Raw genomic sequence first — 25,650 nt, 5'->3', positions numbered from 1 at the left:
TTGGAGAAAAGGGCAGTGGCCTCGGGGAAGGGGGGTACCTGGGGGCTGGGGGCGCCTGTCCCGCTCTGGGGTTGAAACTGACACGGTGACTGGTCAACGTGAACTCCTCAGATTTAAGACTTTTGTTGTATATGTTTTTTAATTTAAATTTTTTTTCCCATTACCGTCGACATGCAGTATTACTTTACGTGGGTTTCAGGTGACCGGCACAACCGTTAGACGTTGATGTGATTTACAGAGTGATGCCCGGGTTAGTCTCGCACCCACCTGGGACTAGTCATCGCAGTGCTGCGGGCCGTATTGCTGCGCCGTGCGTCACAGCCCCGTGGCTGGGCCCGCCGCCGTGCGCCTCTTCATCCCCTCTTTCTCACCCAGTCCTCCACCCCTTCCCGCCTGGCAGCCGTCAGTTCCCTGCCTGCGAGTCTGTTTCTATTTTATTTGCACATGTACTTTTCTTAGGTTCCACCTATAAGCAAGATCGCGTGGTGTTTGGGTCTAGGTGTCTGACTTATTTCACTCAGCATAATACCTTCTAGGTCCACCATATTGTCACAAATGGTTCTTTAAAAGATTTTTTTTTTTATTTTTCATGGCTGTGTATTTCATATATATGTATATGTGTGTGTGTGTACACACACATCACATCTTTATCCGTTTGTCTGTTGATGGACGCATGTGTGACTTTCATATCTGGGCTATTGAAAATAATGAAGCAATGAACTTAAGGGTGACTATAGCTTTTGGAATTATCGTTTTTTTGTTTTCTTCAGATAAATACCCAGATGTGGGATTGCTGGGTCATATGCTGGTTCTATTTTTAATTTTTTGAGGAACCTCCATACTGTTTTCCATCATGGCTGCACCAGTTTACAATCCGAACAGTGCCCGAGGGTTTGTTGATTTATTGATGGTGGCCTTTGCGACAGGTGTGAGGTGATGTCTCCTTGTGGTTTGCATTTCCCTGATGGTTGTGATGTTGAGCATCTTTTTATACGTCCGTTGGCCTTCTGTATGTCCTCTTTGGAGAAATGTCTAAGTATGAGTTCCTTATATAGTTTGGGTATTAACCCCTTATCGGCTATGCCATTCGTGAACATCTTCTCCCATTCCGTGGGTTTTTCATTTTGTTGATGGTTTTCTTTGCTGTGAAAAACCTTTTTAGTTCGATGAAGTCTCTTTTGCTTCTTTTTTCTTCTGTTCCCCTGGCCCAAGGGAACACATCCAAAAAGGTATTGCTAAGACCGATGTCAAAGGATTTGCGGCCTAGGTTTTATCCAGGGAGTTTTATGGTTTCGGGTCCTGCATTTAAGTCTTTAATCCATTCTGCGTTCTCGTACGTGGTGTATGAAAGTGGTCTAGTTTAATTCTTTTGCGTGGATCCAGTTCTCCGACACCACTCGCTGAAGAAACTGTCCTTACCCGATTGGATGTTCACGCCTCCTTTGTCACAGACGAATAGACCTTGTCTGTGTGAGACGCGGGCTTATTTCTGGGCTCTCCGTCCTGCTCCACTGATCTATGTGTCTGTTTTTATGCCAGTGCCGTGCTGTTTTGATTACTACAGCCTTGTAGCATAGTTTGACATCAGGGTGCATGATACCGCTAATTCTATTCTTTCTCGAAATTGCTTTGGCTGTTTGGGTCTTTTGTGGTTCCATATACACTTTATGACTATTTGTTCTAGTTCTGTGAACAATGCCCTTGGTGTTTTGATGGGGGTCGCATCGAATCTGTAGGTCGCTCTGGGCATTATGGACATTTTGCTGGTGTTGCTCCTTCCTGCCCACGGGCACCGGACATGCCTCCACCTTCAGTTTCTTTCTGCAGTGTCTGCGTAGTTTTCTGAGCACAGGTCTTTTACCTGCTTGAGCATATCTATTCCTAGGTATCTTATTTTTGACGTAAACATAAATGGGATTGTTTTCTTAATTTCTCTTTCTGCAGTTTGCTATTGGGATCCAAAAACACAAATAACTTCTTAATATTAATTTTGCGTCTTGCTAATTTACTGCATTCATTTATCAGTTCCAACAGTTTTTTTTTTTTTTTTAGTGGATTCTTTAGGGTTCATGACATGTAATATGTTATCTGCAAATAATGATAGTTTTACTTCTTTTTAAATTCAGATGCCTTTTTATTTCTTGTATGACGGCTGTAAGTGCGGCTTCCACTACTGTGTTGGATCAGCATGTTGAAAATGAACATCCTTGTTACCGATCTTAAAGACAAAGCTGTCAGCTTTTCACCAATGAGTACGTTAGCTGTGGGCTTGACATATGTGGCCTTTATTGTGTCGACATAGCTTTCCTCTGTTCCCACTTTGCTGAGAGTTTCTACCAAGAATGGATGTTGAATTTTCTCAAATGCTTATCCTGGATCTATTGATATGATCATATGATTTTTATCCTTCACTTTGTTTATGTGGTGTATAAAATTAATTGACTTTCAGATTCTGAATCAACCTTGCATTCCAGGAATAAATCCCTCTTGATCATGGGGTATGATCTTTCGAATGTATTGCTGAATTCAGTTTGCTAATATTTGTCGAGATTTTTCTCCCTGTGTTCATCAGGGATATTGGCCTATAATTTTCTTTTTTGTGTGTCTGTTTTTGGTATCAAAGTGATGCTGGCCTTATAAAATGAGTTTGGGCCTTCCATCCTCTTCAGTTTTTGGGAATAGTTTGAGAAATTGTTAATGCTTCTTTGAATATTGGTAAAATCCACTTGTGACACCCTCTGGTTCAGGACTTTAGTTTGCTGGGAGTTTTCGATTACTGTTTCAATTTTGTTAGTAATTATCAGTCTGTTCAGATTTTCCGTTTGTTCCTGATTCACCCTTAGAAGAGTGTATGTTTCTGGATATTTATCCATGTCTTCCAGGTGGCCCAATTTGTTGCTATGAAATTGCTTACAGTATTTCCTGATAATCCTTTGTATTGTCGTGGTGTCTGTTGTCACTTCTGGGTTGTTTCTGGTTTTATTTGGGCCCTCACTCTCAGGTGTGTTTGACTAAACCTTTATCAGTTTTGTTGATCTTTTCAAAGAACCAGCTCTTTCTTTAATTAATCTTTTCTATTTTTTTTTTTGACTATTTCATTTCCGCTCTAATCTTTATTATTTCCCCTTTTCTACTCACATTGGGCTTTGTTCTTCTTCCAGTCCCTTTAGGTTTAGGGTTAGATTGTTTATTTGAGATTTTTCTTGTATCTTGAGGTTGGCCTGCATTGCTATGAATTTCCCCCTAAGAACTGCTTTGGCTGTGTTCCATATTTTGGGGTCACTGTATTTTCATTTTCATTTGTCTCAAGGGATCTTTCAGTTTCTTCCTCGATCTCATTGTTTATCCATTCATTATTTAGGAGCATGTTGTTTGTTGTTTGGCTTCCACGTATTTGTGTGTTTTTCAGTTTTTTTTTCTTGTATTGATTTCTAGTTTTATACCACTGTGGTCGGAGAAGGTGCTTAATATGATTTCAGTCTTCTTAAATTTATTGAGACCTGTTTTGTGGCCTAACCTGTAGTCTATCTTGGAAAATATTCCGTGTGTACGTGAGAAGAATGTGTAGTCTGCTGCTTTGGGATGAAATCTCCTAAAAATATTAAGCCCATCTGGTCTAATGGGTCATTTAAGGCCACTGTTCCCTTGTTGATTTTCCGTCTGGAAGAGCTGCCCGTTGGTGTCGATGGCTGATAAACTCCCCTAAAAAGAGTCTGTCACTGCCCGTCTCTCCCTTTATGTCCATCATCAGCATTCGGTTTATACAGCGAGGTGCTTCTTCACGGGGTATGCAGATGTTTACAAGGGGCATGTGCTCCTTTGTCTCTTAACGTGGTCTTCGTTTATAGTCTGTTTTGTCTGATACAAGAATTGCCGCACCAGCTTTTTCGTCATTTTTACTTTCATGAAATGCCTTTTCCTGCCCCTTTCAGTCTCCGCGCGTCTTTCGATCTGCAGCGGGTCTCCGGTGGGCAGGCGCGCGTGGGCGGCGCTTCGTATTTTTGTCCCTCAGCCGCCCCGTGTCGTAATCGGAGCGTTTAGTCCCTTTACAGTCACAGGGGTCACCGCCGTGTCGCCGTCCCTGACCGCGGCGCCCCCCGCGGCCCTCGGATCCCCGCCCGGCGCCGCCCGGCTCGCTGGCTCTGGCCGCGGGCGTGTTGGCCGGGCCGGCCGCGTGCTCCCCGGGGCCGCTGCGTCCGCCGCAGGCTTTCGCGTGGCTGCTCGGAGCGCCAGCTCCAGCGCGCCGTAAACGCACTACGGCTTTGCTCACCCCGCCCACGTGCGTTTCCGTCATTATTTTTTACTTCGCGCGTGTGTGAGTGTGAATTGCCTTTGACAGCCTTAGATCTGGAGGAAAAAGGGACGAGCCTGTGGACAGAGGCATTTGGACTAAAGTCACCTGTCTCATGACCCCCTTCCTCGCACTCCCAAAAGAGGAATTCTAGTGAGTGGAAGAGGGTCCTCGGCACCCACCCCACTTCGGGGCTCGCCCAGGCCCCCCTCATGCCCGTGGGTCTTGGCACTAATCGAATTAAAATCATTTGGGGTGTCGTGTTCTCTCCGTGACTGATGTAGTTCTAAAATCCAGAAATCTCTAAAATCTCATTTCTTCCGTGAGTTATTTGGGCGGCAGCCTCAGTGAGCTGCGTGTGGCCCTTTCTCACTCGCCCAGGGCGACCACCCCGCAGGTGGGAGGAGGCGGGTCACCTGTGCTGCCCGTCGTGGCGCTTCTGGGAATTCTGGCGGGAATTCTGGCGCTCGGCCCGCCCCAAGGGTCTGGGGAGGGGGCCGGGAACCTGGCGCACCGAGGCCCTGCTCCCCGCCCCCTCCCCTGGCCCTGTTCGCCCTCCTCTTCCCCCCTCCCACTGCTCCCCGCCGCCCCCGCCCCCCGCAATGAGACCCTCATCCTCCTTCCTGCGCTTGGGAAGCTCTGGGCGCGAGCCGGGCGAGGGGCTCCGGGGCTGCTGAGGGGGCCGCGCCGCCGCCGGTGCCTTCGATGGCGCTGCTTCTCTCCAGGTGCAGAAGCAGGTGGGGGGCGGGGGGCGGGGGGGGGGGGGCGGAGGCGTGGCACGCCAAACTGAACCTGCTTCTCAGGACAGTGGACGTCCCCGTCCAGCCCCATCTGCTGCCTGGTTCCCCCCCTGACAGGAGGGCTCCTCCTCCACTGCAGCGCGGTGGCATTCGCAGGGGTGTGGGGGTGTCCCTGGCAGTGCAGGATGCGTCTGGCATCCCCCCCTTTGCCCACCAGGAGCCAGGACCGCCCCTCCCCCGCAGCGGGGACAGCAGTGTCTGCAGACATTGGCCGCGTTCCCGGGGAGCACACTCCCCCTCCATGTAGACCACAGTCCCAGACCTAGCTGGGATCAAATTTAGAAGAGTTTGGTTTAATTTTTTAAAGCAACATTCGGTATCTTATCCAACATGTTTGTCCACGTACAGTCTAGTTTCCAAGTTCACCTGGAGTTTTCAAGGTGAAGCAGGCTGGTGTTAATTACTGAAATGAAGGGGTTTGGGGGTTTTCTTCTCCAGCGGAGAGAGCGTGGGGCGCGTACAGGTCGGAAAGTGCCCGTGTTTGCACCGGCCCCAGGTGGCTCTGTCTGGCCTGGCTTGTAGCTGAGCCCTGGGGCGCCGTCTGGGCCTGGCTGGCTGGGTGCGGTTAAGCTGTTCTTTCCTCTTACTGAGCCAGGCCTTGTTTTTTTTTTTTGGAGGGGGGGGGCGTTCGTTTTCCTTTTAGGCTAGGGCATCTTTTTCCTTAGAAGCTTGCATGTGCCTTCAGTTTTTTGGGAACAGTGCCAGCACTACATGACAGGCTTTTGCAAAAGACATGGCCAGGCTGGCCTGGCCTGCCCCTGTGTGGGGGCGAGTCAGACGGGCGCAGGGCGTGGGGCCCCCAGTCAGCTGCCGCTGCAGAGCCGGCCGCGGTTTGATACTGAGGCGGGTTCAGAACCCCATCGGCCGCAGGCGCTTTTCTGCACTTACAGGAGATCATTATGGTCATGGCTCCCGGGACAGGACTGCCTTGATCCTTCCGTCCGTAAGCTGGACAGTCGGGTGCAGCTCGGGCACTGGCGCCTCGTCTGTTGGGGACGCTCATGGGAGGACGGGGGGGGGGGGGCAGCGCCCAACCTTTCTGTGGTTCGAAACTAGCCACGTGATAGTCAGGACTTGCCGGGGACGGGGGCGGGGCAGGGAGCAGCCTCGCTAAGGCTCAGGCGATGCCCAGGGGCCCAGGGCCTTGCCCTCCCAGGGGGCCCCTGAGTGGCTCGCTTTTCTGAGCTTCAGTGACTGGAATCACTGCCTCATCTCCTGGAGGTTTTACATTGAACTGTTCCTGAGTTTCAACTTCCTTAAAAGCAAAGCTGCTTAACCACTAAGTGTCTGCCTGAAAACAGTCACGGCGACGCCCACGTGTCCCGTGAGCCACCTCTCTCTGCAGTTGGGGTGTAGTCTGCACCGACGCGGCCGGGCCCGGCCCAGCCATCAGGCACAAGGCCAGGTTAGGCGCTTCCTTAAGTTAATTCCCCAAAGGCAGGTGACCGGGGCCTGTGCAGTCCCTCCAAATCCGTGGGAGCATCGGCCGGCACAGGGAGCTTGTGACAGGAATGGCCAAGGCACTGAGCACCTGGCTGAAAGCTTCCTGTGGGATCCGTGACTCCTGGCTTGGCCTCACACCACCCGACAAACCTAGTGACAGTCAACATTTTAGTGTTCAAGTTGCAGAAGTGGTGGCCTCTGTCCCCTGCCTTTGCCCCCCGCCACCACCGTCACCGTGGGACTCACAAAACGGTTTACCGCCAGGCGGCGGGCTCCCTGGCGGGGAGGTCAGGGACCGGCTTTGCCCTGCCGTGGCTTTCGGTTTTACTGCCGTTCCTGGAACTGCGTAGCCAGGTGTGGCTGGAAGGCGAGTCATGCCGGCGGGGTAAACAAACCCTGTGGGTTCGTCTCGGTTTTCCCGGGCAGGAGGCGCAGGCCTCGTGCTCCAGCCTGTTCTAGAGCTGTGGAGCTGACCGAATCTCGCCAAGGACACATGCAGTGAGACACAGGCATTGTCCCCAGAGCCACGAATCAGTGAGCACGGTGACTTCCTTAGGACCTGGTGGGCGGGGCAGTGCATGATGGGAGGTCGTCCTGGGGGTTTTCCGTGAATGCCCGTCCGCAGAGAACCTTGGCCCGCCTCTTTCTCACACACACCTCGTTTCGCTGGGCGGCCTGTACTCAATTTCACCCTCGAGTGGTTCAGAGCCGACCGCTCCGCCGCGTGCTCGCTGGAGCTCTGCGAGCCCAACGCTGCGAGTTATTAGGGAACAAACTGAGAAAACCGTGATCCTATAGGAAACAGAGATGTGTATTTACGTAGAAGCAGCCAAAGCTCCAGAGAAGTCTGAACACCGGTGAAGATGGCTTCTAGACCGGCGGTCCCCAGCCTCTGTGGCACCAGGGCAGCGCTCCCGTGAGAATCTGATGATGCCTGAGGATCTGAGGCGGAGTGGAGGCGGTGAGCAGCGCCCGGGAGCGGCTGCAGAAACGGACGAAGCTTCAGCACCCCCCTTCCCTGCTGCTCAGCTGCTGTGCGGCCCGGCTCCTGCCAGGCCAGGCTGGCACCGGTCCGCAGCCCGGGGCTGGGGGCCGCTGGGCCAGGAAACAGCCGTGAAGTGCGTTCTCGCTCGCGGCTCCCTCTGCTGGGCGGCGTGCTTGCCTCTCGGTGGGTGTTGGCTGCCTGCTCCCTCTGGGTCTTCAGTTTTGAAAGCCACAGATCTCTTAGGTGAGAATGTCACCCACACATGGATGAGCCCTTATTCTTACACAAATGCCTAAGAAAAGGGGTCACCATGAACCCTCGATGCAGTCGAAGGACTGCCTGTAAAAACTGGCTGGATGATGGGTCCGATGCGTCTGGCCAGGGGCGCTCGGGTGCCCCCCGCGAGTGAGGGCCACAAGGGCGGGAGTGGTCCTTCGGCTCAGTGACCGAGCACGGCTTTAACATGTTCATGGCCTGTTTTCCTTGCGTGAGTCACAGAACTGGTTCTCGAGCCAAATTCCAAAGGAGGATTTGAGAGACTGCTCCGGGCTTCGGGGGTATTTGGCAGGTGCTTGGCCTTCAGTGGAAATGCTCACCTGGATCTGCAGGTGACGGTGCGTTGTGTAAAGCCGCCTCCGAACTGTGTCGCGTCTTCCTGTGGCAGGCAGCGCAGACTGCGGCTGGTCGTTATCTTTCAGACGTTGCGTGAGGTTCGTGACTCAGCCTGTCAAAGCCTGAGCCACATCCTACGAGCTGGCCCACGTGTGCGCCGTTTAAATTCTGAGAGGTGGGGAAGGGACAGGAGCTTCCCCCCTCCCCGGCTCGGCTCGTGGCGTCTGACGGGGGAGCACGTGTTTTCGGAACGATCGGGCATTGGTGCTGTTGGCCTGCACGGCTGGGACAGTCCCGGGACCCGTCCGCCCCCTCAGCGTCATCTCTCTCTAGGCGACACCGTGGCTGGATGGCTCCGGGTGGTTACCTAGCGCCCGAGTGCGCAGAACGCACTACGGGGCCGTCGGGCCGGGCGGCGGGCCTGCGCTGTCCTTGCCCAGGCCCGTGGGGAGGCAGTTCTCCGCCCTGCCCGGCTGCGAGGGCCCCAGGGTGCCGGCCCTTCACCCGCTGACGGCGCGTCTCTTCCATTCTCGGGAGTCGTGGGTTTGGACACTGGAACGTCGTCCTCCGTGCTGGCCCACGTCAGCACTGGCCGAGCGGCGGGAGCCTGGCCCCGGCCACAGGCCTGCTCACGTGTGCCCTGCAGCCCGTGACCAGGGTGCCCAGGCTGGAAAGCTGGCACCGCCCCCCGGGCGGCCCGTCCCCGTCGGCCTCCTGCCTCAGGACTGGCGTGCTGTGCCGTGCCGGCCGTGACAGCTCATTCTCAACCACAAGCTGAGCATTCGAGGGTGGCAGAGGTCACCGAGGGCCACTGGTGACCGGAATCATTCCTTCTCTGTTTTTCATCTGTCGTCACCGCACCTGTCACCTGTCGATCCTCTAGTATCCATCCATCATCTCGACCATACAGCCGTCTGTCACCCGTCATCTATTACCCTATTACCTACCTATCTGCATACCTCCCTGTTTTTAAGTTCTGTTGAAACGCGGGCCCTGCGGGAGCCTTGGGAGGAGGGGCTCGGCTCTGCACCAGGCCCTGGGGCAGCGGGCTGATTCGTGCCTGGTGCGGCCTCCGCCCCCGAGGCCGTCCCGTCCCAGGACGCAGCGGAAGTGGCGCCTCTAAGAGGTGCTCCCCTCCTGCCTGTGCTCCTCACGCCTTTGTCCACGGCGACAGCCACGTGGGGCGCCACACTCGAAGGGGCTGAAGATGTGCACCTCACAAGGCCCGCGTGGAGAGGGGTGCTGGGGGGCAGGCGGGGGCTCCGTGGAGACGGCGGGCGCCCCTGAGCTCACCCGACTGTCGGGGGCCGAGGCAGCAAGCCGCGGGGGCCGGGGTGGGGGCCCTGAGGCCAGTGCGCAGCGGCGCTGTCCCAGGCCGCTCCTGCTGGCTTCCCTCCCCTGCGCTCACACGTGTGGCACGTGTGTGTATGTCACACTGGACTGAGCACAGCACGTGTGTAAAACACGTTTGTGTTATATAGAATATAATGTATCATTACACCGTGTAGCATATATGTGTAATCACGGATATACATGTTATGCATTGTGATTATGTTTTATGTGCATGATCAGTAATTAAATATAATTACATAATACTTTACATTGTATAACATAAATATACACATGTGTACATATAATGTAGCGTTATATACAATAGTACTTGCCTATATAAACGTGTTCGGTGGGAATTTCACTTCTACAAGTACAGTTCGGGCCACCACAGAGGTGCTACGCTGTCACTGATGTATGCACAGGGCGCCGAGGCCACCACATCTCATCACGGGGAGTCTTTCTTCCTGTTCCCCTCCTCTTGGCCCTGGGAGGGGCGTGAGCCCATGATAGCCGCCTGGCACGAGCTCCCCGGAATGGTTCATACCTGTTCTCCTTGAGGGCAAATGTCCTGCAAAGGGGGCCGTGGGGACTGAAAGGCAGCTGAACGTGTCTGCGTTCCTCACCCCTGTCTGTTCTGGGGGCGGGGGCAGGGGGAGACACAGATGGCACCGGAAGGTGGCTGTTTTGGGGTCCCAGACAGAAGTGCGCCCTGGCCCCCTAAGTCACTCAGCACAGTGTGACGTCACAGATCGGAAGGCAGGCAGACTGAATTATTGGGGTAACATTCGGCTGCACTTTAAAAAAGCGTTTTATTTTTACGGAAAGCAGGATTTGCTGGGCAGGTGGGGGCCCTCACAGGGAAGTGTCACGTGAGGTGGTGTTCGATTACGAACAGTTTCAGGGCGAGTGCGCGGCGTCCCTTTGGTCCCTTTCCGGTCTCCGGGCCGATTGCCCGCGGGGCCCCAGACGCGCCTGGGCGGGCGGCCCCCACACGGGAGACTGCGCTGCGAGCCGCGCTCGGCGTCGTGTGTCCGGCTCGTGTCCTTCGGGGTCAGGCGATGCTGCAGCAGCGTGTTTAACGGAGCCTCCCACGTTTCTCCCCAGGGGTACCAAGGCATGGTGGACGGCGGCAGCAACATCGTGGAGGCAGACTGGGAGAGCGTCTCCAGCATCCTGCAAGTGGTGCGTGCCGCGTGCGAGCCGGCGACCTGCTCTGGAAGCTGCCTCGCTCGGGCCCGGGCCGACCCAGAGCAGCTTCGCGTGCTGCCGGCCTCGTTCTCCTCGCGCGGGCAGAGGCCGCCCTCGCCGCGCCACCCGGTTACGCTGCGCGCGGGGCTTCCCGCCACGCAGGCGGTGGGGTCGCACCTGCGGGCAGCCCCGGGCGGCAGCGCGGCGCCATGGCGCACGCAGCGGGTCTGCGTTCTCGCAATGCCAGGATGGTGTCGAGGCTGCTCTGGCTGGTTGGTGCTGTGTGTTCAGCGCCACGTCCCTGTGCCCACTGGGTTTTTGACGCGCCTGGCGTCAGGGTGACGAAGCCGGGGAGAGGTCAGCTGGCGTGGGCGTGGAGGGACGTGGCACCCCGTCCTGGACTCCCGACCGGGCGCCGGGGGATGAGGCAGTTGCCACTCTGGGCAGAAAAACAGTTACTTTGAACTTAAACCTGCCCGAGTGCTTTACGTTCATATCGTATCACGCCTGGTACGTTCCTGGAACCCCGACGCTTAGGGACGGCTCCGCACAGCTGAGAACTGGACGGAGCGTCACGTGGGGAGAGCGGACTCGCGGCAGCTCCCGTGCCGAGCTCTGGCGCGGGGGTGTCAGGCCGTGGCCCCTGCCGAATGCTTTTCAGTAGAAAGAACCAAATCGGCACATTTCCTCTGAAGGCGCTAGTGCGGCGGAGGAAGGGACAGCAGCATTTTCAGCCCTAGAAAGGAAGGCAGTCCCGCAAGGTGGGGCAATGCGGCGGCCTTGCCGGCACGTGCTGCGCGAGGTCAGGCAGGCAGAGGACACACGCCATGCGACGTCACTCATGCGGGTCTGAAATACCCGGCTCAGGAGCTGAAAGTCGGATGGGACCCGCAGGGGCCGCAGGGCAGGGGGATGGGCACAGACTTCCAGTCAGAGAGAAGTTCTGGAACTCTAATGACAGCGTGGTGACTGCAGCTAGCGATTCCGAAGAATCGCATGCACATTCCAGTTTAATGAGTGACCCATCAGGTCTGCCAAGGAGCCCTGCACTTTCTAAACAGCTCAGAGCCCTTCAGTTCTGAAACACCACGTGGGGCAGATCTGAGTATCTCTCCCAGGAGGCTGGATGACCCAACTTGTTTTCCCAAGTTTTGGCTGTTAGGAAGGAGTGGGGGGGGGCGGGCGGGGGGGAGAGACGTAGGGGAAATAAATCTCCGCCTCGCAGGCTGCTGTCTGCTCTGCCTGCACATAGGCCGAGCGTGGACCAATGGGCGAGGGGCCTCGTGACCCGGGGCTGCTGGATACGCACTCTCTGGCTGAGGCTGATGGCCAGCCAGGGCCTGTTAGGCTCGGGCAGCACGGGGTCGAGCCCACCCTGCTGCACAGCCTCACACGGGCCTCCTGGTTCTGCTGCAGACTTTTCCCCGCTCTGCGTGTGTTGTTGACGGCCGCCATTGGTCCTTCCTAGCTCCCCTGGCTGTAACGCCTGAGTCTCCATCCATCGAATTCCAGGATGGAGCTACAAATGGGAAAGACACGGCTCTCACAGGGGACCGACACATGCCTTTGGAGAGCCCCGCGTGTGCATGAGCGGGACAGGTGCCCACCCAGCTTCCGGTCCAGCTGGGAGGAGACGCGACAGGTGCCGTTTCTTTTCCAGGGAGGGACCATCATCGGCAGCGCCCGCTGCAAGGCCTTCCGCACCCGCGAGGGCCGCCTGAGCGCCGCCTGCAACCTGGTCCAGCGCGGCATCACCAACCTGTGTGTGATCGGCGGGGACGGGAGCCTCACCGGGGCCAACATCTTCCGGGAGGAGTGGAGCGGGCTGCTGGAGGAGCTGGCCCGCAACGGTCCGTCTCCGCGTCCCTGTGCACTGCCCTCCTGTCCCCCACTGGGCCCCCCTCCCTTCACACACTCCGCCTGTTAACTGTCACATAAGTGTCCATGGTGTTCCAGGTCTCAGTCACCACGTAAATTGGGCCTTGAATTACAGCGATAATAAGGGTGATGACGATACTTTTCTGTACTGCGCTAAGAGTGCTGTTGCGTGGTTCCAAGGTGACAAGGAACACGACCAGCGGAGGCGTCTCCCCGTGTAGACAGCCGCTTCGGGAGAGGCGTGGGGCGCTCGCCCCCAGCTCTTAAATGCCACTGGGCAGCAGAGCGGCTGGCACATCAGGCAGCAGCCTCTGTCCGGTGCATTCCGGTCCGATGCAGGCTGGTGGTGCTGGCAGTAGCCGCCCCCAGCCCTGCTCATCCTGACTCCGCTCAGGCAGGTCTGCCCACCTCGGTGGCCTTTCCTGAGAGCACCCGGTAGACCCCTGGCCCACAGCCCCGGGGCCTTGGGAAATCCATTCAACTTGATATAACACTCTGAAGCGCTTAATTCCGGGAGTGGGACGTGCCCTCACTCTGAGCCACGCCCTTCTCCCTGCCGCTACCCCTGGGAGTCAGGTTCGAGTCACTGGTACCGTGGCCCCTTCCCGTATTTCTGTACTCCCATGTGCTAGGACAGCGCCCTCCCTGTTACCACCTCCACCACCGTCCAGCTTTTGTTCCGAGCATATGGAATTAGGTCAGGCAGAGTTCTGAGGAAACAAAGCAATGGATAGACAGTGTGTTCAGGATCCCGTGTTTCCTGCCCACGGCCGTCCCGTCCCCAGCTTGTGTGTCCAGGGGGCTGATGGGCGGCTCCCAGTGACGGGCAGTGTGGCTTGTGTCGTCCGCAGGCAAGATTGACAAGGAGGCGGTGGAGAAGCATGCGCACCTCAACGTGGTGGGGATGGTGGGCTCCATCGACAACGACTTCTGCGGGACCGACATGACCATCGGCACCGACTCAGCTTTGCACCGGATAATCGAGGTCGTGGACGCCATCATGACGACTGCCCAGAGGTAGACAGGAAGCCTACCGAACCGGAGGGCGGGGGGGCAGGTGGCATGGGGCCCATGGCGAGCTGCGGTGTAGATGCTAGTGATGCTTCTGGAGGTTCCACAGACGGGTTTCTGGTGCAAGTCTGGTCACTTGAGTGTTTGAAACTAGTGCAGGAAAGTTGTCCTCTGGTTTACTTCTCATTTTCAATTTTATGAAGTTACTTTCATCCCCCAGTTATAGACTAGAAATGTGATCATTGGGGAGAACTTAGAAAACGGATGAGGACATTATCTCAAGTCCTGCCCCCCGGGGTCTCCTGCAGGAATAGTGGAAAGCAGATGTGCCTGCGAATGTCACCACATGCCCTGTCAGTGACAGAGGCAGCGTCACCGCACTGTTCCGTTCCTAGCCTGCCGTATGCCCAAGTGCGGGTGACGTGTCGTCCTCGGTGACAGACTCTCAGCAGAACCCTTGCAGCAGCCCCCTAGGTGGCGCTGGTTCCCGAAGCGCTCTTCAAGAGTCCTGCGGGAGTCAGCAGGAGCCTCCCAGCTCAGCCCAGGGCCTGGGGACCCAGGGCCACGTGCAGGCCACGTCATCCCTCCAGGGTTCCCCACAGCACGTAGATTTTGCGCGTCACGGGTGCCACCCAAGCCGTCCATCGCGAGCGTGCTGGGGGCCATGTCCCATCACGGCACCTGGCCGGAGAGTGGCTGACCACCCAGGAGAGCCAGTCCCTGGGGGGAGGGTGGCAGTGTCCTAGAGGATCGGTATGTCAGGGGCCCAGCGACCACGTTACAGAGCATGGAGCTGCTCGAGCCCCTTTACTCGTAAGAGCGTTTGCTTCAGGAAACGGTCCCCTTTGGAGGCCAGGGCGCGTGCCGCAATTACAGAGCTGCCTCTCCGCCAGTGCGCGTGACCCTGCGGCCCCCCGCGGCCCGGGCTCTTCCCCGCGGCGCTAGGTGATGTTTCCTCTGTCTTTTGCAGCCACCAGAGGACCTTCGTTCTCGAGGTCATGGGGAGACACTGTGGGTATGTGCAAGGGCGCAGGCGCGTGGGGGGAAAGGCTTGCCCCACGTTCCAGGGGCGGGTTCCAGTCGTGTCTGCCTACGGCCTCCATGCGCAGGCGGGTTCCAGGCCTGTCCGCCCCATGCGCAGGCGCGCCCCGGTCCAGTGTGTGTGTCCGTGGCCCCCACGTGCAGGCACACGCTGCTCCAGTGTGTCGTGCCCCCCCCCACGCGCAGGCGCACTCTGGGCCAGCCTGCCTCACGCGCAGGCGCAGTCTGGGCCTGCCTGCCCTACGCGCAGGCGCAGTCTGGGCCCGTGCGCCCACGGCCGCTTCACGGGACCGACGCTGCGCCCCCGCAGGTACCTCGCGCTGGTGAGCGCCTTGGCGTGTGGGGCAGACTGGGTGTTCATCCCGGAGTCGCCCCCGGAAGAGGGCTGGCAGGAGACCATGTGTGCCAAGCTGTCGGAGGTAAGGGGACTCGTTCCAGTGGTGCCGCTCGTTGGGGCGCACAGGCTCCTAGCGCGAAGTCCTGCAGTTGCGGGGACCCAGCTGCGTGTGTGGGCGGGTCACCAGTCCCCGCGGGCGGGAACGCGCCGGTGACACGGCGACAGTGCCCTGTCTCTGCAAGGTGGAGGCCGGCGTCTTAGGTGCGGGAGCTGTGGAAGGAGGAGCCGCTCCCGTTCTGTGCGCATGCGGGAGCAGGGCCGGGTGCACTCTGGCTCCCCGCTCGCCCTCCGTCAGGCGGTTCTGTCAGCTGCGTGTCCCCAGCGCCCCGCTTAGGACGCTCGGCGACCTTCTCTGAAGCAGGCGTTTCCGTCCTGGCCGCAGTTTGTGGCGTGGTCGCGCTTCACGCCGCAGGGGGTTCGTGGGAGGCGCACACCCTTTTAACAGGCAGGTGGGGTCTCACGCAAAGCCACCGCTAGCTTTCAGGAGGGGCCCCACCGTGCGGGGGGGCCTCCCGCGCCTGCCTTCCCAGCCTTGCCTCGTCGCTAGCCTGCAGGTGGAGGAAAGGCTGTGGCACAGGCTCCTTCCAGGCACGTGGCCAAGACGCTCCTGCAATCAAGGGGTCACAGCCACCTTCACGGTAACAGATTCAGAGACAGCAGTGCAGGCGGCACCAGGCGGTTTTTGCTGACCTAAGGCCCTTGTCCGTCAGAACCCAGGGGAGGGCACCTTGCCGGGGTGAGGCTGGAGCTCGTGGCCTCGGACCTGCCCCAAGGACGAGACCTTCAGGGACTTGGCACATGAGCTCGCTGTTTCCTGGTCTGACCCAGGCGCCCTCTGTTGGCTGGTTGGCGATAGGACACGTGTGACAGGTTGCGTGAGAACTCGGTGGCCCTCGGCGGCGGGCAGTTCCTTGTGCTGCTGTGGGCGTCCGGTCACTTACCGTCTCTCAGGACACCGAGGGCGTGCCCGTCCCTGCCAGCCGTCGTCCTCCCTGACAGTCCCTGCCTGAGCGAGGCCACTGCTGTCACCCGCAGAGCCGAAACCCCTCGCGGCTGGTGGAGGCCAGCACTGAGGTGGCCGTGCTGGCTTTAGGCACAGACTCTAGGTTTGTCCACTGTTTCTGTGGCTGTGTGGCCCGATCTGCCAGCTCCCTGGGGTCCATGCTTGGAAAGCTGCCCTGTCAGCCAAGACCCGGGTCTGAGCACGCCACCCCTGCGCGTGGAAACGCTTGATACTCTCATACCTGTGGGAGTTCTTTATCCGTTGTTAATGCAACACATGCTGGCATTTTCTAGATGTGTTGCTGGATGAATTGGCCTAGGAAGCAAGCCCGGGGCACCCCAGACCTCACAGGTGTTTCCATGTAGGACCGCGAAGGACTCTGGCATTAGGCCTGGGGCTGGTCCCGGCTTGGCCACCCCGGGCGACGTCCCTCACTGTCGGGTGCAGCTGGGCGGTGCCTTAGTGGCTGTGTGATCGTCGGTGAGTGTGTGCATCAGTCCAGGTGGGCACCCAGAGGCGTCCAGCGACCCGCGCAGGCAGGGTGGCCGCAGGGTGTTGCGCCTCCTGTGGGAGCGTGGCTGTTTGGCTGAGCCGTGCTCCTGGACGTGCCGTTACGTATGTTTCTGTGTTTTCAAGTGGTGCTGCAGGAATTACTCTTGTCTCAACTTTGCACCTTTTAGAAGATTTCTGGATTGTGTAGTCTTCAGAGTGTAGCACACCTGTTAATATCTGTCAAAAAAAACCCCAAGTCAAACAACACACGTGTTTGTGACCCCAGACACACATGACGTGACCTCATGAGAACAGCTCACCATGGGTGACGTCCTCTGGGATCCTGGCAGGGTGGCTCTGGCACCAAGTGATGTCAGGGCGTCCTCGGGTGACTGCCCTGAGCCTGTGAGGACAGCAGTAGCCCTGGGTGTCCCAGCAGGGCCTGCCTGGCCTGCAGTGGACACTGGCCGGGGGAGCCAGCCTCTGGGCTCACCACCATCTGAGGGGCGGCCCGGGTGCTGACCGCAGGTGTGGCGACATCACCGCATCCCGCAGGCCCCTTCCTGCCTTCCTGCACCCACTCATCCAGAGCACCTCACCTTCTTTCTGTACCATTGTGAAAGTAGGTGACAGTTTGTGCCAGGCCAGAGGCCAGCTCAGCCGGGCACACTGCTGCAGGTCCGCTGTCGTGGACAGTTTAGGCACTCCCCAGTTTTCCTTTTCTGTTTGCCTAGAACCGAGCCCGGAAGAAAAGGCTAAACATCATCATCGTGGCTGAGGGAGCGATCGATAACCAAAATAAGCCTATCACCTCGGAGCAGATCAAGGAGGTGAGTGTGTTCGACTCCCACGTCTCTTCTGTTACCTGCCTGGAACCCGGGGGAGGCGACGTGACTGGCAGGGGTTGGATTTGGCACACTGCATTATTATTTTGAAACATGTTTCCATGTTTTCTAATAGTTAAAAACATTTTCACAGTGACTCATTACATCAGTGACGTGAGCATCATGCAGCTCCCAGCTTCTGGGGAGGCATCGGTATTTACCAAGGGCTGGAGTCTCCTCCTGCCCCCCGAACCCCCCCGACACATACACAGAGGGAGGAAATGGGGCGGAGCAGGACTGGGAGGGCCCAGCTCTGGGCACCAGCCTCCCTGAGAGCCAGGAGGAGGAAACCCCAGCAACGAGCCCTTTCCCCTCCCCCGGAGCCGGAGCTGAGGAAGCCATGCTGTTGGGTGTGAGTCACTGCCACACGGCTGTCCTATGCCAGCGGCCGGGCCATGGTGCTGGCTGTCAGGCCTGTGACGGGCTCGTTCTGGACACAACACCAGGGACGCAGATCGACAAACTCGGGGCAAAGAGTGTCATCAGCTTGGCCTTGCGAGTCGGTTTCTGTGCTTTACCTTCTTTGCCCCTGTCCTGGCCGTGTACCTGGGAGAGAGCCGTGCAAGGTGCAGGCCAGTGTTCCCGGGAAGCAGTAAGGCCGGAGTCGCAGCTGGGACTGAATCACGTGCTGTTGGCTCCCTGAGGGCTCTGTCGTTTGCAGAGCGGTCAGCGAGGTCCCGGGCGCCCAGCCGGTCACGGGTCCTGGCCGTGGGGGACACCTTGACCGACTGCGTCCTGCTCTTCACATGCAGCCGCACAAAGGCAGAGTGACCTGGAAGTGTTAGCGTGTTTGCAAAGTATTCATGTTTCAAATACCATCTGTAGAAAGTGTTTTTCCTTAAACACCACATTATTTATGTTTATTTGCGAGCTGGTAGAAATAAAGATTTTATCTGATAAAAGGTGGTTTTTAAAAAAAATTTAGCTAGCCATTAAACCGAGCATTCCTTCAGGCGGAGAAATTTAAGCATCGGGACTTGTCGCACATAGATCTGAGGGGAGTGGGGACCCCTCTGCCGGCCCCCAGCCCCCGCGGGCGCCGACCTGCCCACCTGTGTCCCCGCAGCTGGTGGTGAAGCAGCTGGGCTACGACACACGCGTGACCATCCTGGGCCACGTGCAGAGGGGCGGGACGCCCTCGGCCTTCGACAGGATCCTGGTGAGTGCGGGCGGGGGCCGCGGGCACCGGAAGGCACGTCCGGGGAGTGCCAAGGAGCCGGCAGCGCCCGCGCCCCCATCCCCCCCCGCCCCGCGCCCGGCCGCCCTTCCCGGGCGAGGCCCCCATTGCAGGTCGTCGTGGGGAGGGTGGCCCGGGGTTCTGTCCCGGGGGACAAGGGCCCCGGACGCCTCTGCCCGGGGCCGCCGGGGGTCTCGGGCGGGAGCGCGGGCTCTGTCCTACCCTCTGGCGCTTCGTTCATAGGCCAGCCGCATGGGGGTGGAGGCCGTCGTCGCCCTCCTGCAGGCCACCCCGGAGACCCCGGCGTGTGTGGTGTCGCTGAGCGGGAACCAGGCCATGCGCCTGCCCCTGATGGAGTGCGTGCAGATGGTGAGACGGGGTCCCTCGTCCCCTCGGCTGCTGCTGACGGTGGCCCTGGGCGGCTCCGGGGCTCACGCCCTTTCCCAGGGCGCAAGGAGCTGCCCGTGGGCGCGGCCGCAGCCTCTGACCCCGGCCCTGTCTCGGTTCTGTGGCGCCTCGTGTGGCCACCGCTGAAAGCGAGTCCCGCCTGTGGGACCCGTGAGGGCTCCTGGCGCCGTGCCGGGGATGGAGCGGGACTCGCACTTGTGTGCGTCAGCGGCTCCTTGCCTGTCGCCTCCCCGCCCTCGCCCGTGGCCCTGAAGCGCGTGTGTGTGGTGACACCTGCCGCGAGGCAGTCAGGCCACGGAGCCACGGGCCGGCGGAAGGGCCTGCACGCGCCGCCGCTGAGAGCCCACGAAGGGCGGAGCCTCCGCGCGCACGGCTGCGTGTGTGTGGCTGCACACGTGTTTGTGTGTGCGTGTGTCTGTGTGTGACTGTGCTTTTGTGTCTGCACGTGCGTGGCTGTGCACACGTGTTTGTGGTAGCGTCCGTGTGCCTGACTGTGTGTCTGTGTCTGTGTGTGCCTGCGTCTCTGTGTGCGTGGCTGGGGGTGTCTCTTCCTCCAGAGGCAAACACGCAGGCACAGTCCAGCTTCTGGAGACCCGCAGGTCGCAGGGACGTCGCCTCCAGGCCACTGCCCTCCGCCCGCCGTGACCCCACGCGGCCCCGTAGCTCCTGGGTGGCTGTCTTGGTTGCTTTATTCTCAGCAGGGTCAAGCCGGGGTTTGTCAGAGCTGTGTCTGCGACGTGCCTTTCCTGCTGTCTCTGGTTTCCTGGAGCACAGCCCCTAGATCTCAGTCCGGCCTGGTGCGGCCGGTGGGGTCACCCTGTCCCGAGGTGCGGAGCGGCCCACGCCGGGCGGCGACAGGCACGTCCCTCCGTGCCGGTGCAGGCAGGCCGGGGGCAGCCTGGTGCAGACGCGCCGGCCGCAGGCTGCTGGCCCGTGGGCCGGGACGTGGGGCCGGGTGGAGGCCGGAGCGGCGCCGCGTCTGCCCCAGGCGTGAGCACGTGACCGCGACGCCGCCTCTTGTCGCCCGCACAGACCCAGGACGTGCAGAAGGCGATGGACGAGAGGAGGTTCAAGGACGCCGTGCAGCTCCGAGGAAGGTGACTGACGGGGCTGTCGCGGGAACGTGTGCCCGTGGCCTGGCTGTGCGTCCGTCCCTGTGAGAGGCCGCAGTTTGTCTGTTTGGGGGAGGGTGCCAGACCTGGCGACGTTCAGATAGGAAGCGGCCCACGGCTAGCCGGGGCGAACCGGACATCCTCGTCTCGGCCCCCTGACTCGGGGTGCGTCCCGCGCCGTGTCCTCACGAGGGCTGGTGGGACCTGGCACCGTGTGGTCCCTGCCCGGGGTCCCCGTCCACGCTGTGACCCCGGCCCACTGCGTCTTCTTCCAGGAGCTTCGAGGGCAACCTCAACATCTACAAGCGGCTCGCCAGCAAGACGCCGGACTCCCAGATCCCCAAGGTGCGCGGCGGCGCTGCGCGTGCCCCGGTCCTGCGTGGCCCCGGGCGGGCGGCCCCGCCGCGTGTGTGTGGAGTGCCACGGCGCCTGCCCCTGTCTTGCAGAGCGGCTGCCACGTGGGCGTCATCAACGTGGGCGCGCCAGCCGCCGGGATGAACGCAGCCGTGCGCGCGGCCGTGCGCGTTGGCATCTCTGAGGGGCACAAGGTGTTCGCCATTTACGACGGCTTCGAGGGCTTCGCCAGAGGCCAGGTGGGGCCCCGAGGAGGCGCTGGTGGGGGGGGGGGGCGCGGCCCAGTGGGGGGGGGGGCGCACGGCGGCGGCTGCTCAGGGCCGCGTCCCGGGGACGGCTGTGACTGTGCTCGCGGGGGCGCCGTCTGTGAACCCAGTTAAGACAGGGCAAGCCTGAGGCGGCACCCCACCTTCCCGGCGGGAAAACCGGGCGCAGACGTTGCCCGGACCAAGGTCCCCTCTGCAAGGTCTCGGACTGCGAGGTGCCGCTGCCGGTCCCACACGTGTGACCGAGTGGGCCATTCCCGAGCACCTGGTGGCCACTCTCTGGGCCTTCGTTAGTGACGAGGCAGCGAAGCGTGGCCTCCGAGAGGCCGCACCTCAGGGAGGGGCAGCGAGCGCAGAGCGCTGCGTGGCTACAGCACGCGAGGGGTGCTGGGGGCGCGTGGAGGGGCTGGTGTCTCGGGGGGGCCTGTGCTGAGGCGCTGGGGACAGGTGCTGCGGGAAGGCGTCCTCAGACTCAAGGTCGAGGGGATGGGCAAGTGGCCTGGGGCACGTCGGATACTCCCAGGTAGACAGAAGGCAGGGCAAAGGCCTGAGGTGTTCAGGGGTTGCGGGGTTCACATGACCGCAGTGGAGGGAGGGGGGTGGGACAGATACGCCAGGTCCCCCGAAGGCAGTCGTGAGGGGCTTGGCGCTCTCTCCGAGAAGACGGGTTTCAAGCAGGAGCCTGGCCATGCAGACACGAGGCGAGGCCAGAGGCCGGCGGGGCACAGGACCCCGGTAGCAGAGGCCGCAGTGTGGGGCCCGGTTCAGGAGCAGCGGTGGAGGTGCTGAGAGGCCCGGGGTCCGTGGGGGTGTGGCGAAGGCGGGGCCAACGAGATTCGCTTGCTGAGCACACGCGGAGGTGACCGAGGGAGTCGAGAACGAGCCACGTGTGGCCCGAGTCGCAGCCGGCGGACGTGGGGAATGTGGCCGGTGCTGAGGTTTGGGGATGTTTAGTGGGGTGTCGGGGGCGTCTGAGGGAAGGGGCCTGTGAGCAGACGGGTCGTGTGCCAGGTCTTCACGGGGTGCGGGTGAAGGACGCATTTGGGGAGGTGTCAGTGGCCAGGTGGTGCGTGAGAGGGTGACGTGCAGAGTCCCCGAGAGTACAGGTGAGGAGAGCCGGCCCAGGAGGTGCGGGGTGCAGGCACGTGGCCAGCAGCGTCTGCGCCGCTAGGTTTTTTTCAGGTTTCAATTAAAGACGTTCTCTTTCGACCTTACGTCGTTTAAAAATAAAAGTGATCGTGATTGTTTTTTCCTTCCCAGCGGTAGCGTGAGGCTGACTGAAGCGTCCACTCTTGGCCGGGGCGGGGCGGGTGCACGGACCGCACCGGGCAGCGGGGCTTGGCTCCGTGAGCGGCCAGACCTCAGTCTCCCACGTCACACCTCACGCCGCCCGGAGGCCTGGGTCGCGGCCGTTCGTAGAGCCCAGCAGTCCCTCCTTGCTCCACATCAACCGTCTGGTTCTCTGCTTGTTCGTTAGATAAAAGAAATCGGCTGGTCGGATGTCGGAGGCTGGACCGGGCAAGGCGGTTCTATTCTTGGGACAAAACGGTAATTTCCACCTCGATTCTGACCTGCTCTCGGGAGCAACAGAAATCGTTTCCCAGGGGTGTCGGGCGCCGGGGGCCCGCAGGAGGGTGGCCAGGCCACGCCCCCTGCAGGAGGCCGATGACGCGTGACCTGCTTCCTCCAAGAGTTCTGTCTGTTGGTCGATTTGGAGAATCAAACGGTGGGCAGAAGCCCTGTGTCTCCTTTGAGGCGACAGAGGTGAGGGACGTCACTGAGCCGCGGTGACCATCCTGTCAGCCAGAATCAGTGCGTCCTTGATAGTGGGCCCGGGGTCCTGCCGCCCCCGGGCTCGTCCCGAGCAGCCCCAGGGCTGGGGGCCCAGGTTCCAGCGGCCGGAGGAGGGGCAGAGCGCGTCATGCTCAGAGTGCACAGGAGCGCCCGCTTCCCGCGTGGCCGGGGTGGCGCTGGAACCAGCCCGTGCGACCTTCCTGCAGCCCAGCTCGCTCCCCTTCGCCGCAGGGTGCGGGTTGGTCGGCGGCCACCGTCGTCAGGTTACGCAGGGCAGGCGTGTTGCTCACACGTGGGTCCAGTCGGTGTCGGCTTCTGCGCAGGCGTGAGCCGGTCCCAGGAAGCCGCTGCGCTCTGCACTCTGCTTGTCCCCAGTTGCTGGTGGCTTCCTCGGGGCGTGGCCAGTTCTCCCCAGCAGTGCGCTGTCCAGTCCCCGAGCGCCCGTGGGGTTCCGGGTGGGGGTGCCCCGACCAGAGGCGAGGACACCTGCCGGGGCGCCTCCCAGCCCCTGCAGCCCACGGCGACGGCCCAGGCACCGTTCGCTTATGAGCGCCCAGGAGGCCCTGGGCGGGCTAACGCCCCCTGACGATGCTGCCGAGCTCACTGCGGACTCCGGCAGGGACCTGTCCTTGACGTCACGCCCACTCGTGTGCTTGACCACCTGTCCCTGACCACGCTTGCCCCGCGGTTTCTTGTCCGCCCGCCCATGGCGCAGACGCCGCCTCCTGCAGGCCCCACGCGGGCAGCGGGCAGTCGGGGCAGCTGCCGTCGGCGCGATCGCCCTGGTCGGCTGTGTCCGCCGAGGTGCCGAAGTGGGAGGCCGGCCCGCATGCGCGGGCGTGACGTCACGGGAGGTCGAGGGCCGGGCGCGGGCCTGGGGGCGGCCCTTTCCGTCCCACTTGGCCCGCGTGCGAGCCGCCCCGCTCATCGCCTCGGTCTCCAGCGAGGCCGGGGCGTCTTGGGGCAGCTGTGAAGCTGCTTCCCGCTTTCTTTCGCAAAGGCCCTTTGAGACGTGACCGCTGCCGTCCGCCCGCTGGGGCAGGCTCAGTGCCACGCGGCTGGGTGGGCGGGCGGGGCGGGGTCGGGGCGTGGGGGGGACGTGCCTGACCTCAGCCCTGATGTTCAGGACGCTCCCGGGGAAGCACCTGGAGCAGATCGCCGCCCAGATGCGCGCGCACAGCCTCAACGCGCTGCTGATCATCGGCGGCTTCGAGGTACGTCCCTGGCCCTGGGCGCCGGCCGGTGAGGCGGCGCCGCAGGCCGGGTGGTGGCCTGCAGTGGCTCCACCGCGCACCTCACGACTTGAGGACCTTGATCCCCGTCCCCCAGCACCTTGGACAGCTGCCGCGCCAAGCTTCGGGGTGGCGAGACTGGCCCGCAGGAAGTGGCATGCGACCCCTTGGTCAGGGTTCGTCTGTCCAGGGCATTGCAGTGTCTTTAAGTCACCAGAACTGGTTCTCCCCTGACCCGGGAGCCCACTGGCCCTTCGGAGAGGAAGGGGGCTCAGTGGCCGGGTCGTGGCTTGGCCCCACGTGGCGGGGCCGCAGGCCTCACGTGCGTCTGTCGAGCCAGCCCGGCCGTGACACCCCGTGCTCGACTCTGGATGGAGGGCAGCCGTCCCCGCTGCGTGGGCACAGCCAGCAGGGAACGTGCCGTGCGTCACCGTGATGAGGTCCCGTGGGTCCTCGTCGCCCGTGGCGTGACGTTGCACGCTCCCACGCTGCCTTCGGGCGGGCCCTCGGCACCCCCTGGCCTTCCCCACCGCCCCCAACGGCCACGCTTGCCCCACAGGCCTATCTGGGTCTGCTGGAGCTGTCCGCCGCCCGGGAGCGGCACGAGGAGCTGTGCGTCCCCGTGGTCATGGTCCCCGCCACTGTCTCCAACAACGTGCCGGGGTCCGATTTCAGCATCGGCGCCGACACCGCCCTCAACACCATCACCGACGTAAGTCTGTGGCCAGCAAAGCAGGCGCCGACCGCACACCGACCGCGCACTGACCGCGGGCGCAGCCCGTTTTATCTGCCACGCACCAGACGCGGGCCCGGCCGTGCGGCGCCTTTGCTGCCAGGGCAGGGTGAACGCCTGACCCGCCGCCAGAGGCCCAGAGCGGGGCCGCTCACGCCCCGTGCCGCAGCCCGGCCGGTCCTGGGTCACGGTGTTTTGTGATTTGGACAGTCGTTAAATTAGTTTCGCCTCGTTTTCTTGTTTTTGGCTGAGCCAAATTTATCGTCGCTTTCGTCACCTTATAGTGGCGAAGCCCGAGTCCGATGGGCCTGCTTCGCTGTTTGAGGTCAGCACCTGAGCTGCGAGCTCAGTGATTGACCCGAGTCCGCCCAAGCGCCTCATCCAGGCCGCAGCCGCCACGCTGTCTCCCTCTCGGGGATCGGGGACGGCGAATCGCCTCTGAAACGGCGTTAGTGACATTTGGGGCAATTTTTTTTTTAATTGGAAATCGATAAACAGAACACATCTTTGTCGTATTTGTAAGTCACGCTTCCAAATCACACGAGAGTTTGAAGACCAGTATCTAATGCAGATGCATTAGTTTTTCAAATTCGGTGTCTAAAATTTTCCAGTAAACTCTTTTTTTTTCTTTGTGAGACCGAGAGCTCATGTTTCTCTGAGGCATTTTTCTCAAACCCATGGTATCAGCGTTGTGTCTGGTGCTGGTAAATAAAAAAAAACGCTTTTAAAGTAAAATCCAAATGGTAAGTCATGCTCACCGCTTGCTTGTTGCTTTTCCGAGCTTCCTAACTCTAACTTTTTTACTAAAAAGCCTTGTCCTTTGTCACCTGTGTCCCTCGCTAGAGCATCCGTCCCGCGTGCACCCCTGTCCGCTTGCTGGGCCGCTGTCCCCACTGTCCTGGTGCCTGTCGCCCCCGCTCTTGCTGCTCCTGGACTGGTCCTCCCGGCGGAAGCGCGGGCTGAGTGGGAAGGCACTGTCTGCCCCGGCGAGCCGCGGCCCGTGTGCGCCCTGTTGCCGTCGAAGCAGCCGAGGCTCCCGCCCCCCGTGTGGCCTGATGAGACGCGGGCGGCCGGACTTCTGAAGGTCCCCCAGGCTGGTGCTTCTCCCCTATGTCATTTAGCCCGCGATTTGGGGTGCGGGGACGGGCCCCCCACCCTGCAGTCCCAGGACCCTCTGCTGCAGAGTGTCTTTTTCCAGTTTACAAAGCTCTAGAGCT

At 60.3% G+C, this 25,650-nt stretch overlaps 1 protein-coding gene across 2 annotated transcripts in view; it reads left to right on the top strand.

Moving 5' to 3' along the window:
- LOC107519463 (phosphofructokinase, platelet) overlaps window positions 1-25,650 on the top strand; it is a 47,802-nt gene that overhangs the window by 13,108 nt on the left and 9,044 nt on the right. For both annotated transcript variants that reach the window (XM_016162203.2, XM_016162202.2), the window contains exons 3-16: window positions 10,568-10,645; window positions 12,312-12,501; window positions 13,381-13,546; window positions 14,511-14,555; window positions 14,892-15,000; window positions 17,208-17,303; window positions 18,424-18,516; window positions 18,778-18,903; window positions 19,975-20,039; window positions 20,330-20,399; window positions 20,501-20,647; window positions 22,152-22,222; window positions 23,595-23,682; window positions 24,260-24,412. In XM_016162203.2, coding sequence (XP_016017689.2) covers window positions 10,568-10,645; window positions 12,312-12,501; window positions 13,381-13,546; window positions 14,511-14,555; window positions 14,892-15,000; window positions 17,208-17,303; window positions 18,424-18,516; window positions 18,778-18,903; window positions 19,975-20,039; window positions 20,330-20,399; window positions 20,501-20,647; window positions 22,152-22,222; window positions 23,595-23,682; window positions 24,260-24,412 — 1,497 coding nt within the window. The remainder of the gene's footprint in view (window positions 1-10,567; window positions 10,646-12,311; window positions 12,502-13,380; window positions 13,547-14,510; window positions 14,556-14,891; window positions 15,001-17,207; window positions 17,304-18,423; window positions 18,517-18,777; window positions 18,904-19,974; window positions 20,040-20,329; window positions 20,400-20,500; window positions 20,648-22,151; window positions 22,223-23,594; window positions 23,683-24,259; window positions 24,413-25,650) is intronic.

Source organism: Rousettus aegyptiacus, unplaced genomic scaffold, assembly GCF_014176215.1.
Source record: "Rousettus aegyptiacus isolate mRouAeg1 unplaced genomic scaffold, mRouAeg1.p scaffold_m13_p_10, whole genome shotgun sequence".
In the NCBI taxonomy this organism is placed as follows: Eukaryota; Metazoa; Chordata; class Mammalia; order Chiroptera; family Pteropodidae; genus Rousettus; species Rousettus aegyptiacus.
The sequence above is the reverse complement of the archived record's forward strand: the minus strand, read 5'-3'. Positions and strand labels throughout refer to the sequence as shown.